A 13,075-nucleotide genomic window follows, 5' to 3' on the forward strand; every position below is an offset into this window, starting at 1 on the left:
TGCGATTAATTTTGATTTTCTTCGTTGTTATTTGCAATTAGCCCAGCAATTACCTGGGGTAATCATTATTATTTATTTTGTGCGTTTATATGTCAGTCCTATACAAACGGTTCTCATAACTAAAAAAAATAAACTAGAGATAAGGTACGAAAAACTTACGCAAAATTATAATTATAATTAGAGTCTTTTAAGTATAAATTATCCTAACCTTACGCAGATATATAAGATAAAGGAAAAAGGGGAGGCAGTTACAGAGTAGGTCGTAGAATATTACGATAAAACGGCAGAGTGAGGTGGAAATCAAAGAAGTGACACCATGAATTAAGCAGACCCATAGCACGTAACCAAGGATTATTCGACCAGCAAGGGTACAGAATTAAGTGATTTTTAAATGAGGATACGCAGGGCAGATCGGGAGCATCGATATAATTTAAAAGCAGGGCAGCAGTTAAAGAACTAACTTCAGCTTTTTAAGTTTTAAACGAAAATTTAGTTTGAGAAGCATAATTAAACGGTATGTGTAATTAAAATTGACAACAAAATCAGAACAGAATAAGAACATATGACAAAAATAAAGACGTATACTTGACGATGCAAATGTTTATTAGAACTTATTGAATACTGTAGATAATCCGGAGCAGACATTTGCGTGGTACGCTTCATTTTCATGAAATTAATTTTTGGAATTGAACATTTCTATCACAGTTGATTTTTTAAATCTCTTTTTTATAGCATAAACTAACGCACGATCTACATGGGAGCCCACCAAACCAAGGCCACAGGGATACTTGCGAAGAGACCGAGAACAGGAATCGTCCGAGTTCATCCGCCTCCCACATGCAACGAGACAGGAAAAGTTGCTGTGGGGTTCGTAAGAACTCTGGGAGATCGTAGGTAGGAGATGGATCGATTGCAAAAATACGCCTTCTCTGAGGCTTGTTTTGGCCAGTGAATCTGTCTTCTCATTGCCGCGAATTTCCCAGAAGCAACATAGATTAGTGATATTCTAAACTCCTTGTTGAACACTGAGACGAGCAACTCAACATTTTCAACTACAAAATAGACTTGGCTGTTAACAGACCTTGGTGTTTTCAGTGCCTCAATAGGAATAAGCCTATCTGTAAATATGAACGACAAGAAAAATAAATAATTGAATAAATGTCACAATTAAGTAATGAATAATATTTCTCTTTCTACCCCTTGCATTTCTTGGTTTCACACATTGGTTTTAAATTAACGTAATTAATGAAGTACCAGTAAGTAGAAGTACAGGTTCTGACGTGGCAAAGATCCGCATACCAACAAGCTCAAGAACTAGATTAGCTTAACCTTGTTACAGATGACAGCAGACTAGGCAAAGTTTTATAACTCGCAAATGGAGCGACCCGTTCGAATATTTGGTAACGGCGCCGGATCCACATGACAGGACCGAAACAAAATCCCATACGGACCAATCCCCCGTACGCAGAACTGATTATCCAGTTATGGAAGTGAAGTCATTGTTGTTGCAGTACAGTAGCCGCCCGCGTTTCGCTAATGTTCGGGACCGAACGCTTCGAATAGCGAATTTCCTTAGCCATATCGTATATACTTTCTATTGAAGAGTTAAAATATAACCGTGATTTAAGGGTCAGAAAAAATGTTGCATTTAAATTACGCTGAACTAAGAGGAATTAGCTTATTTTTCATTCCTTCTAACCAAATAACTAACAAACATTCCGTAATTTATCATTTTTCATTGCACGTCAAAATTTGTAGGGCTGCCGTTCGTAGAATTCCTTTGACTATCTGTAAACTGTCATTTTTTAAAAAGGATGAAAAAGACCATGAAAATCCATCGCAGGATACGTTTTTACTCTTCGGATCGTACTTCACTTCTACCCTCTTACAGGTGTTGCGGTAAGCTGCGCTCCAATTGTGTTAATATGTGCTTGAATTGAACTATGCTTGCTGGGGTTGTGGTGTCTTCTAAGGACGATGAAATGTGATGTGCTGCGCTTGTGGTGATAGGCGCCTGGGTTATTCTACCATCTTATACCATCTTAACCCTGTAATCAATAAATAAGAATAATAAAATTCAACATCTGAACGACTGATTTTAAGGATTTGGGAATAGGAGGTACTACCGAAGAAGTGGAAGCTGGGTGTCATATACCCAGTGTACAAAAAGGGAGACAGAATGGATTATGCCACTTTCGAACCATCACAGTTCTAAATGCCGCCTACAATACTCTTCTGTAGACATGTGCCCCTTACTACAGATTTCGTCGGAAGCTGCCAGGCTGGGTTTGTAGGAGGCAAATCGATCACCGATCAATTCTTTATTCTATGGCAGATCCTCCAGAAATGCCAAGAGCATCAGATCCTTACGCACCACTTGTTCATTGACATCAAGGCGGCCTATGATGCCATAGATCGGATAGAGCTAAGGAACACCATGCAACCATGTACGGATTTCTCGGAAGCTAGTGCGTCTGTTAAGGACCACAGTGGATGGAGTGTAATGTAGTGTGAGAGTCTCGAACATGCAGTCTGAATCGTTCGAATCTCACCGAGGTCGGGGGACGGACTATTATGTCTGCTAATTAATACTGGAAGGCGTCACGAAAAGCACGGGCTTAATTTCTTGGCTTCGTCAATCATATCGACATCATCGGATATCTTTGGTGGATATCTTGACTGCAACGTGAAGCTTTAAGGATTGATCGCATTCGCAGGTCGCGTTGATCGACGAATAAAAAGTACTTGCTTGCCAGAAGTTCTGACCGTGGTAGGGCTCGCCTGGGCATCAGAGTAGAGTATCAGTTGACGGTGAAGATCTTGAGGTTGTAGAGGAGTTTTGCTTCCCTGGTATGCAACTAACCTACGCAACGATATCAGAAAGCGCTATGTGATAGAAAATGGTGCCTATTAAGAATGGTCAGGCCGTATTGACTTATTTTTACCACGTAGAAAGATAGTTAGTTCTTGCTACGGGGAGGAAATTGGTTTTGGTTTTGGAATTTGGTTCGGAAGGGATTTTTCCTCAGACCTGTCGTGTCATATCATACCTTGTTTTGACCGGTAGTCCTTTATGGACATGAGTCGTGGATGATACGGGCGGAGGACGCCAACGCTCTCGCCATTTTTGAGCGGCGGATGCTACGAACATCTTCGGCGATATTTGTGAGCAGGTCGTGTGGCTAGTATTGCGCTGTTTGACGGAGCAGACATTACGACGGTGGCGAAAGCCGAATGGATGCTCTGACTGGGGCACGTGATGAGGTAGCCATGCTCTATCAGGAAGATGCTCGCCAGCGACCCGTTCGACACGAATCGAAGAGGAGTATGGCGGAGATTAGGTGCAGCCAGAGGTGGAGGAGAGCAGCCCTGAACCGAGATATTTGGAATAGTATTGGTGGCATGAACATGTCAGCACGACGTGGTAAACTGTGAACGGGTCAAGAAGATAATTGTTTAATAAATGGAACGAAATGGATGGACTATCCTACCTGTGTTATTTACAGTCATTGGTATATTACAAATATATGCACATTTTAAGGTACAAATATTATTTCTTCTATGGTTTAGAAGTAGAATGATCACTGTTTTTAGATTTAATGATGATCTAGTATAACTTACTGTACTGAAAATGCATTTGTAGAAAATTATACAGAGAATAGTTTCATCAAATAGATTGCAGTAATAGTTAGGAAACGATTCATAAAATGTTTCAACTTGTTTCAACAGAACTGGACTAGAAACTTTGGATAATCGATACCGAGCACTGTAAAATGAACTATGTAAATGAATTCTCCTGACAAGCGAATAAACAGTAGCAACAAGAACGGCGCCAAGCCATTTGAAAATTTGAATAACACAATTACATACAGATGATTACTGAGCTTATGGCAAAACTAACATAAATACCCGTATTCGGCGAGTTCTCAGTGTGGATATAAGCTAGAGAAGGAGTAAAAGAAAAGACGAAAACCGTGTCGATACACGGTTGGCATGTTTCTCACGAACACCCCAGGCAAACATGAAAAAGTCTCACGTTAAAACTCTCTAGGTCCGACAGTTGTTCCGCTCCACGGTAAAAGATTTTGGTTGGAAATGAGACGAACCTACGATAAAGCGAATAGATTAAAAGAGTTTCTCAGTTTATATGATTTTGTGTGTGCTTGTTTTCTTTTTTTTTATTCATTTTTTAACTTTTATTGTTAAACCATCTATATTGGAAACATTATTTTAATATTAGAAATCGACTTTCTACTGGGCAAATGAAAGCACCGATTCATTACGCGAGTTCTATTATGGGTTCTGTTTACTGGTTTGCATTAGCCTTTATCTTGAGCTGAGCAGTATTAAATACAATCATCGCTTAAGGAGCAAACACATTCGTTACTAATTTTGTTTGCCAATGAATCTACACTCCTATTTTGGGGAGAAACGCGATTCATTTCTCTACAATGTTTGGTAGGTAAAGTTAATGTTCGGAACTCGCGTTTTGCTGCTGTAGCAATTAACCTGGCCTGCATAGATGATACTGCATTTTAATTTTGAAGGAGGCGGCTCGCAATATTTGTCTTTCAACTTTGTTTTACCTTACGGTAATACTTCTAGCAGCAAGTAATAATATTGCCATCAACTTTGTCGGATCTCCTAATAATCAGCCAACATCTACCTGTTCTGTTCTGCTTATTTTACAATCTCGCCACAAATATGAATCATGCTAATGTACTTTACTACGTTTACCACCTTTGGACATATAATAATTATAACTGCATTTTACTAGCCTCCGTTACATTCTACACCTGAAGATGGTGTTTGACTGCCTCACTGCAATAGACAATGTAATTCGTTTCGCGAAGATCGTGCCTTTCTTATAATTACAGATATTCTTCTTTATATGCTAGTATAGATCTGCTGGCTTTTTTTTTGTTTCCGATGCAACAGGTGCAGAATCAATCGGGGTAGTATAGCATGTAGTGTGTATATACAAAAAGCGTGTTAAATATAAATTTAACAATTTGACTTATACCAGTTGTATAAATTTAAGTTATCCGGTTATGTTTAAAGTGCTTCTAGCAGGGCTGCATTGGATATACATTAAAAGAAAGCGGACATTTCTAAAGAAATCAACATTTGATATCGGTTTCTTGCAGTTCAAGAGTCGTAATTTAGGTACGGAAGTCAATATTTTTTACTAAATTTGGCATAAGCGTTAAAAGTATATTTAGTGACAATTTGTTTCCGCTTGGTAATGATCCTAGATCTCGGAAAGGCTTTTGAAATGATCCAGAAGCTCGGAAAAGTAGTGACATATAAATTGAGCTAAATGCAGACGTAGCATTGCTGAATCATTTGAAGTATGCTTCTTCGATGGATCCAAGGAAATTTGTTCGTCGGATTTCGGAATTACCGAAATGACTTTGTGAATAATAAGGAATGAGTACTAAACCCGTGAAATAAATAAAAAAACAAGAAATAGCCTTCGCTAGGAACACTCCGCAATACACTCTGCAATAAGCCTTATGAGCCTTACTAGGTCTTGATAAGTCCTTGATTCAATTGACTTTGATTCAATGGCTATGCACTTGCTATGGTCCAGCAAATAGATTCAATAGAACCCTTAACAATTTAGTTGATGAATTTTATGAAATCCGTACAGACACTTGTTCGAATAAGAATACGTTGTAGTTAGTTAGGAAACTCATGTGTTTTCATATTTGAAAACAAAAACCGGACATTTTTAATTTATACACCTAGTAGGTCATTGTTTCTTTTCCGATTGCGGTAATACCATGTTTCCTATTACTCCCAGCAGAATCGCAGTCACGGACGGTAAGATTTTCTCCGTGCCCATATTTCACCTTCAACGTCTGTTTTGTTTTTTTTCTAGTAATTGGGGATTCCTTTCCGTTTGATCTGGTTTCCGTCAACCATAAGTACCGGTGGAGGCGGAGGAGCACGAGGAAGAGGACATGGAAGAAAACGACGTGAAGGAGAGCGGTGGTGGAAACGAGCTGGATGCCATGGAGGTGACTGTCATGGACACCGCTGAGATAGTTCGGTTTCAGTACGGCCGCCAAACGGAATTACCATTGTCGGCCGCTTGTCCCACCTGTCCGGAGCCGCCCGGTGGACCGCCAAGGCGTCCACCGCCTACGCCACCTCCACCTAGCACACGATGGCCCGTCTCGTCCAGTGCTCCGCGCGCCATTGCCCCGCAATTGCCAATGAGTGACAAATCGGGATGGGCGTTTCCGCCTCCTCCTCCGCCCTGGCTGCCATGGCCGTGACCGCCGATTAAGTTTGCACCCGTCTGATGATGATGATGGTGATGGTGGTGATGCCGGTGAGAGACGGCCGCCGCCGCCACTGCAGCCGCCTGGTTCGTGCCGGCTGTTAGATGATCCATCACGCTCTGCAGTTCGCCGGCGTGCATTGCAGCCGCAGCAGCCGTCGCGGCAGCCGCCGACGCACTGTTCTGCCCCGGACTGCCACCTGTTGCGACCGCGACTGCCGCTGCTGCCGCTGCTGCTCCGTGTGGGGACTGGATGTGATGGTGATGGTGGTTTACCGAATGACCAAATCCTCCCACGGATTGATTTGCTGCCGTGTACAGCTGCGAGTAGAGCAGGCTGGCGGGAAGGACGGGGTAAAGCGGTGAGCCGTTGCAACTGCCAGAGCCGTTCGAGCCGACATAGTTTGATGTCGTAGACGCATTAGAACCGCCATTACTCTGGTTCATTACGATGCTGGAAAAGTTCTGATGATGACCGTTCCCTCCAGTACCCCCACCGCCGCCTCCACCGCCTCCTCCTCCACCACCACCACCGCCCACGCCACCGCTTCCGCCACCCGTGGTAGAGCTGGGGCCGCTGCTGCCGAGGTTGGGTGTGTTGGAGGAGAGCAGATCGTCCTGCACCGGTGACTCGGCCTGAGAGGAGTCGCTTAGGCTGCGCGGTTCACTTTGGCTGCTGGTAAGTCCGTACGCATCGGCGTGGTTGTTGGCACCGGCAGTCTGCGCATACCGTGGCACTATCAGCCCGTTAGAAATGTGGGTTGGGATTTGTGGGGTTAAGCCATTGCCGTTACTGCCGGGGCCATTGCCACCACCATTTCCCGAATTGCTAGTCACGCCTCCGCCCGAAATTATGTTAGTTTGCACCATGTGGCTTGTGGCTTGTTGAGTCGCTCCCACCAGGCTACTCAGGTGCTGGTCTAGGTCGGCCGCCGTTGAGTCCGGAAGCACTGCGGGAAGGGTTCAGTACAAGGATTACATTCGATTATATATTAACTACCGATGCTACCGGTGGTGTTCTATTGTATGGCAACGAGGCGAACATTTTTGCTTTGAATTGTTTTTGTTTATCAGCACTTACTTGTAACGCAGTCACGTGCCGCAGCAGAGAACTCCTGGCCACCATTTTGTTCACCCGAGCTGCAAGTGAAACCGAGTGCTGGATTGTTAAACTGAGATGCGGTTGGTGTTGTACAGGAGGTTAGATACGGCGAGTACGGGCCAGTTGAACTGTAACTCCAGTGTGAGTTAGTGGAGCTGAGTCCGAACTGGGTCATATCTGCGAGTAAAATGGGATTGGTAACGCTAGTTAATGTTCGCAATTTATTACACAAAGTACATCTAAACATGATAAGTTATAGTTCAAAATCGTTGAACTTAAAATCGATGCTTACAGGCTTAGTGCACTTTACTGTTGATAGCTTGATTTCTGTATATTAGGATAGAATAAGTGACGTGACTAATGAATCTTTTGAGACGAGCCATTCATACGAATCTTTAGCGAGAAGTCATTCAAATCAGCAAGCGACTCTCAAAAGAGCGACTCTGAACATATAGTTTTTTTTAACATATCGAGTAACATCCAACGGAAGCGTAGAACCGTCGATGTAAGATAATGTATCAATAAGGAAAAATGATTCTCTCTTTTATCTTTCATCTCATTCACTTTAACAAATCTCAGGACACAATGTTAGTATATAAGCATGAAAAATTATTAATAAATTTCACTTGTTATGCAAATCTTAACTTGGTATCTTCAAGTAATTAGGATTGCAATCGAGTTGAACGGAGTTCTTCATGTAGGTATTTGTTCTGACTTATTCACAAAAACGAAGGCTACTTGTGCGACCCGAACAATTTCGAGCGCCTTTACTTCAGGAATTGTTGCAGTGAAAGCAAAGGTCCATCAAAGGAACTAACCCTGGAAATCCAAGGAAAAGCGTAACGTCCGATCCGAGTTGATCTGAAACGCCAATAAAACTTGCGTAAGAGATTTTCAGGGTAGTCAGGGTAGTGCTATTTTTTTAGAATTTACTAATATTTAAATAGTACTCTCCGTAACTTAACCATAAGGCACATGCAAGTGTATAAGTTGAAATGGTCCGTTTTTTTTACGGAAAAACTAAGGTTCCCGGGAAAACTATAAAATTTTTATTCATTCATAGCAGTACCCGTTTGTTTCTTTACATTTATCTCATCGGTCAGGCATATTCTAAATCCCATCCCATCCCCTACATTTTTAGACATCATCATATTCGGAGAACCGCTGGTCTGAAAGTGCATGTCTCATAGAAGCAAACAGGTGATAATCTGAAGGAGCCAGGTCTTTGGAGTAAGTGGGGTGTGATAAGATCTTCGAATTGAAGTTTGTCTCCTCTACGACTTGAGCCTTGTGCCATGATGCATTGTCATGTTACAATATCCCTTTACCGTGTCTTCGGGCGAATTGCAGTATTTTTTCCTTCAATCAATTTATTATTTGTTGTAGGTAACGAGAGGTGTTTACCGTTTCACGCAGTTTTAATAGTTCGTGGTACACCACTCCCGCTTGGTTTCACCACATACAGACCGAAAAACCATTGAAGGTGGGGAACTCATATTCTATAAGGATTCGTGAATTCTTTAGGGTGTTTGAAGCTCTTAGAATTCATAAATCTATGAGCATTCATGTATTGGTGGAATAAAGATTCACTAATTCTGTTCTAAAATTCAATCAAATTCATCCAACACAAGATAAAACTATATTCTACGAGAAATAGGAAGAGGTACTTTAATTTACTATTCCAATTTTTGAACCGTATGGACTGGAACTAACCACAGTGCCAAAAACGCGCTAACGCTAACCATGTTTAATGCATAATATACATAGTTTGGCTAGTGCCTGCCTCAATTTTTTATTTAATTAATTACCTCCTCTGTTGTCTATGGCACCGCTCTCGCCACTGAGTTGGATTTTGCAATAAAATCGATTGACTTGTGTTTGACCAGACACACAGGGATTTAAATCGCGCTAAAAACTATGTAGTTTGAATTAAGCCCGGCTAGTCGGTGAAAAATCGTTTGCCAGGCGGAGCAACAGTAAGACGAAACGTGTCGGTGATTGGATGGGGAAGGTGGTGAAGGTGAAAGCGGGAATGGGTCAGTGAATATTGGTTTATTACAAACCGAAACCGCATCCTGCCGATGCAGTTGCCACCATTGCAGTTTTGGAGCTGTTGGTCGGGCGTTTTATTATATGCATTTTGCATTCGGTGCAACCATATGCGTACGTGTGATTGTATATGCATTCGCATGCGAAAACATCGGTGTGCCTGACGTGAGAACGAACTTATTTATGCGCGGTTGACGATGCAGTGCCAACAAAAACTCACCAATGCATTGGTGAGGCGCAATCAAAGATCGAACTGGGGTGCTAAAGGGTGGTAACGTGGGGCAAACCAATGCGCTTTTCATTTTAGGTGGCGTTCAACAAAATCGAGTTGCATATTTTCCAGGTGGTACGAGCGGTTTTCCGCCGGAGTCTATATATAATCGTGCACATCATCAGAATAAAATGCAGGGCGACCAATATCTGGGTGCACATGGTCAACACTAATGGCTGTCTGCCCGTGCTGTGGTATTTTATTTTATGGCAGCTGACCAGGACGATGCCAATATTCTTTGTTCTCATTTTATTTTTCTGCATTATAGAACGATAATTACTCAACAATGGTAGAGGAAACATTGTTCATATTGGGGCAAATTTGGCAATATTTATCACTCGTTAATTAACTATAAAAACGCTTGTTGTCGGATTAAATTATAATTAAATTAATAAAGAAATTAGTTTGGACTCAACTAATATTTAGTTTTCCAGAGTTTGAAATGAACTAGTGCAACATCGATTTGACATTTGGCCGACTTCTGGTGTTTAATGAATTTGTTGACGAATAAATTCCTTTCGACTTTGAAACTTATATGAAATAAAGTAATTAAAGGGATACATACTAATTATTGTTGATTACAATGTTGTACTGTTTCGTCGATTTTTTAAACTGCTTTACAACATGAATTTCAAAATCGTTAAATGTTATTGTAATCATTGTTTTTTTCTCGTTAGAATGGTTTGACCGTAATGACATCCCCTTAAGTATTTGTAGTAGATACTATCATCGAAATTGTTTGTTTTATAGCTATAGCTGTGGCTCATGTAAAAGTGATAAATATGTTAAATACGCAATTATAAATCAGTGTGTTACAGCATCACAAACAGTAAGATATTTAGCAACCTGTTCGGTAGATCACGCCTTAACAAAGTGTTTGCTGCAGGTTCAAATCTTGAGTGAATCAAACCACCCATTCATCGCATTAGCTTTCTGACAATGGGAAACACAAAGCGCAAGACCACGAGCAGCAGCGGTTGTAAAGGGAAGCAACACGGGTGTACGTTAGAATAATATGAGAGGGTGTAAATAATGTTATTACAGAAACGTGTTGATAAACTGACTATCGAGGTTGTTCACCATTTGAATGAATCTAGGGCCACATATTACCCATCCATACACAAATGGTGATGGAAATAAGTACCATCTTGCTTACATATTCACTTCAGGCGATTCTCTAATACTCCAAACTACAACATAAGCCAGCTTGTTAAGTGAGGATGGGAATAACGTTCTGCCGTAGATCTGATTTTCTATGAATATGTTTAGTTCAATATTCATTAGAGGATAGCTAGGAGTTATTCCTTAAAAGGAATGCACCCAACAGTCTTTCGATCTATTAAAGAAACAGATTTTCAAATCAAACGACAGCACAGTCATACATAGTTAAAAGGATTATTCATCTATTGAAAATGGAGTTAATGAAATATTAACTACTATATACTACAAAAGCTTAAAATCCGCCTGTTTGTTGAATATTTTATATGTTTATATATGTATATATGTACCTTTATCTACACAGGCGGTGGAACACAATCACTTAATTATTACAAACTTGAACAATACGAACTGTAGAACAATGAGCAAACACCGGGATGAAATACAAAAAGTCAAGTTGGACTTTGCACTAAATGAATATTTTCCGGTAAACCACAGGATAAAACTAAGTGAATTGCAAAATATGAGCAGCTATCACTCAATCGTTCCGGAAATAAAAATATCCAATTTAACAAATTGAGAAAAAGTGTATTTATAACTGAGTTTTTCTTCCATTTCTATTAACATAAATAAATGACTTATACTGTTTTGAAAAACAGTTATTGTTGCAACTGTGTTGTTTATTTCCCTAATTTGCAAAATTTTAAAGTTGTTGAACAAAGCACGAAAAAGTCCTTAAAAAATCGACCAGAAATGGGGTTTGAGTACTTGCCAAACAAAATACTCGCAATAACGCGAGGTTTGATTAACACCACGTTATAGGCTCTTTGTAACCTAATAGAGTAGGTCTATAAGGTTATGAAAAGTTCACCTGCAATTCTGCGCGAATTTGAAAGTCATAGCAATTTTTGTCTAATGTTTTCTATCGAGAGACTAGGCGTCTCCATAATGGAGGAGTTCTTGAGCGAGGAACTAGTTATCGGGTGACTTGTGCATACTTTTTTGAAATTATCAATTATAATGAAAATCTAACATTTTTTGTGGAGGGTCGACATAAAATCTTTATAAGGAATAGATGAGGCCGTGTGCGGAAAGCTTCAAGGGAAATTAGCGTAAAAGATATATTTATGAAAGCGTTATTCATACTTTTTCAGATCTTCAAATATGTTCTATAATTCTTGTTAATCTGTTAAAAGCAAGTTAAAAAAACTATTCGCTGTTCATTACCAGGAAAACGATGTTTGTAATGAGTTTTGATCAGAACTAAGCAAATGTAGTCTATCATCGGGGAGAAGTTCTTCCGTTTTTAAAATCATGTTAGCGCTAATTTCCTTGCATATAGATTGTATACCAGATGTAAATGTCTAAAATGAGACAAAATAAAACAAATCAATACGCAGTGCAAAAATGTAAAACGTGCCAGCGAGCTCCTGCAATTATTTAAAATAAATCGTCATTTGTTATGAGCTATATGCATATGTATCCTCTACTATGCTCTAGCTAAAGAAACGCCATAAAACAATGCTTGTGTAAACAACAGGAACTTTAACAGGGAAAAGTAAATGAAGCATACTGTTAAATTTGTTCCACTGTCGTGATTTAAACAACGTAAAGCAAAATATACATTTACGCCAAATTTAAATTTCGTGTTACCAGCACAGGTCCTAGCACATGCAAGCGTTTGCCAACGGAACACGGATGAAATATTAATTTATTTCATTTAGCTCCTAAATCTGAAGCGTCATTCTCACCTCTCTCACGGTGACGGACTACTCTGCTGGGTGGGCATTAAGCGTATACATATGTATACGTGTATTCGAGCAGCCCTTTAAAATTCATACATTCAGAAAAAGGGGTAGCCGCACGCTGGCGTGTGCGTTTGATTTTTCGACAAAAAGGTCTTTCATTAGGGAAATGTAAAGAAAGGCAGGATATACACCGCACCCACACCAACTGCCCATAGCTCGGGTCGGTTTGCTGATGCGGGAATCCGGTCAAGCATCGAGACACAATGCTTCGGAAGCACATTGCAGAAGAAGCTGGCAAAAAAGAAAACAAAGAACACTGAATTCCTAGAGCATATCCGAAGGATAGTTTGGGGCCAAGGGAAGAAAAACATGACGGGTCAGGGCTGGGAGAACCTCCTGCGAAATAGTCCTTTTTATCTAAAATTCTCATCAAGGGAATTTTTCATTCCACCACCGGC

General features: G+C 40.5%; 1 protein-coding gene across 1 annotated transcript in view; it reads right to left on the reverse strand.

Moving 5' to 3' along the window:
* Positions 1 to 4,249: 4,249 nt before the first annotated feature.
* LOC128306689 (uncharacterized PE-PGRS family protein PE_PGRS54) overlaps positions 4,250 to 13,075 on the reverse strand; it is a 37,882-nt gene continuing 29,056 nt past the window's right edge. The window contains exons 5-6 of the mRNA XM_053044276.1: positions 7,371 to 7,568; positions 4,250 to 7,239 (exon numbers count right to left, since the gene is read on the reverse strand). Of these exons, the coding sequence (XP_052900236.1) occupies positions 6,059 to 7,239; positions 7,371 to 7,568 (1,379 nt within the window). The 3' untranslated portion in view covers positions 4,250 to 6,058. The remainder of the gene's footprint in view (positions 7,240 to 7,370; positions 7,569 to 13,075) is intronic.

The sequence above is a fragment of the Anopheles moucheti genome, chromosome X, assembly GCF_943734755.1.
Source record: "Anopheles moucheti chromosome X, idAnoMoucSN_F20_07, whole genome shotgun sequence".
Lineage (NCBI taxonomy): Eukaryota > Metazoa > Arthropoda > Insecta > Diptera > Culicidae > Anopheles > Anopheles moucheti.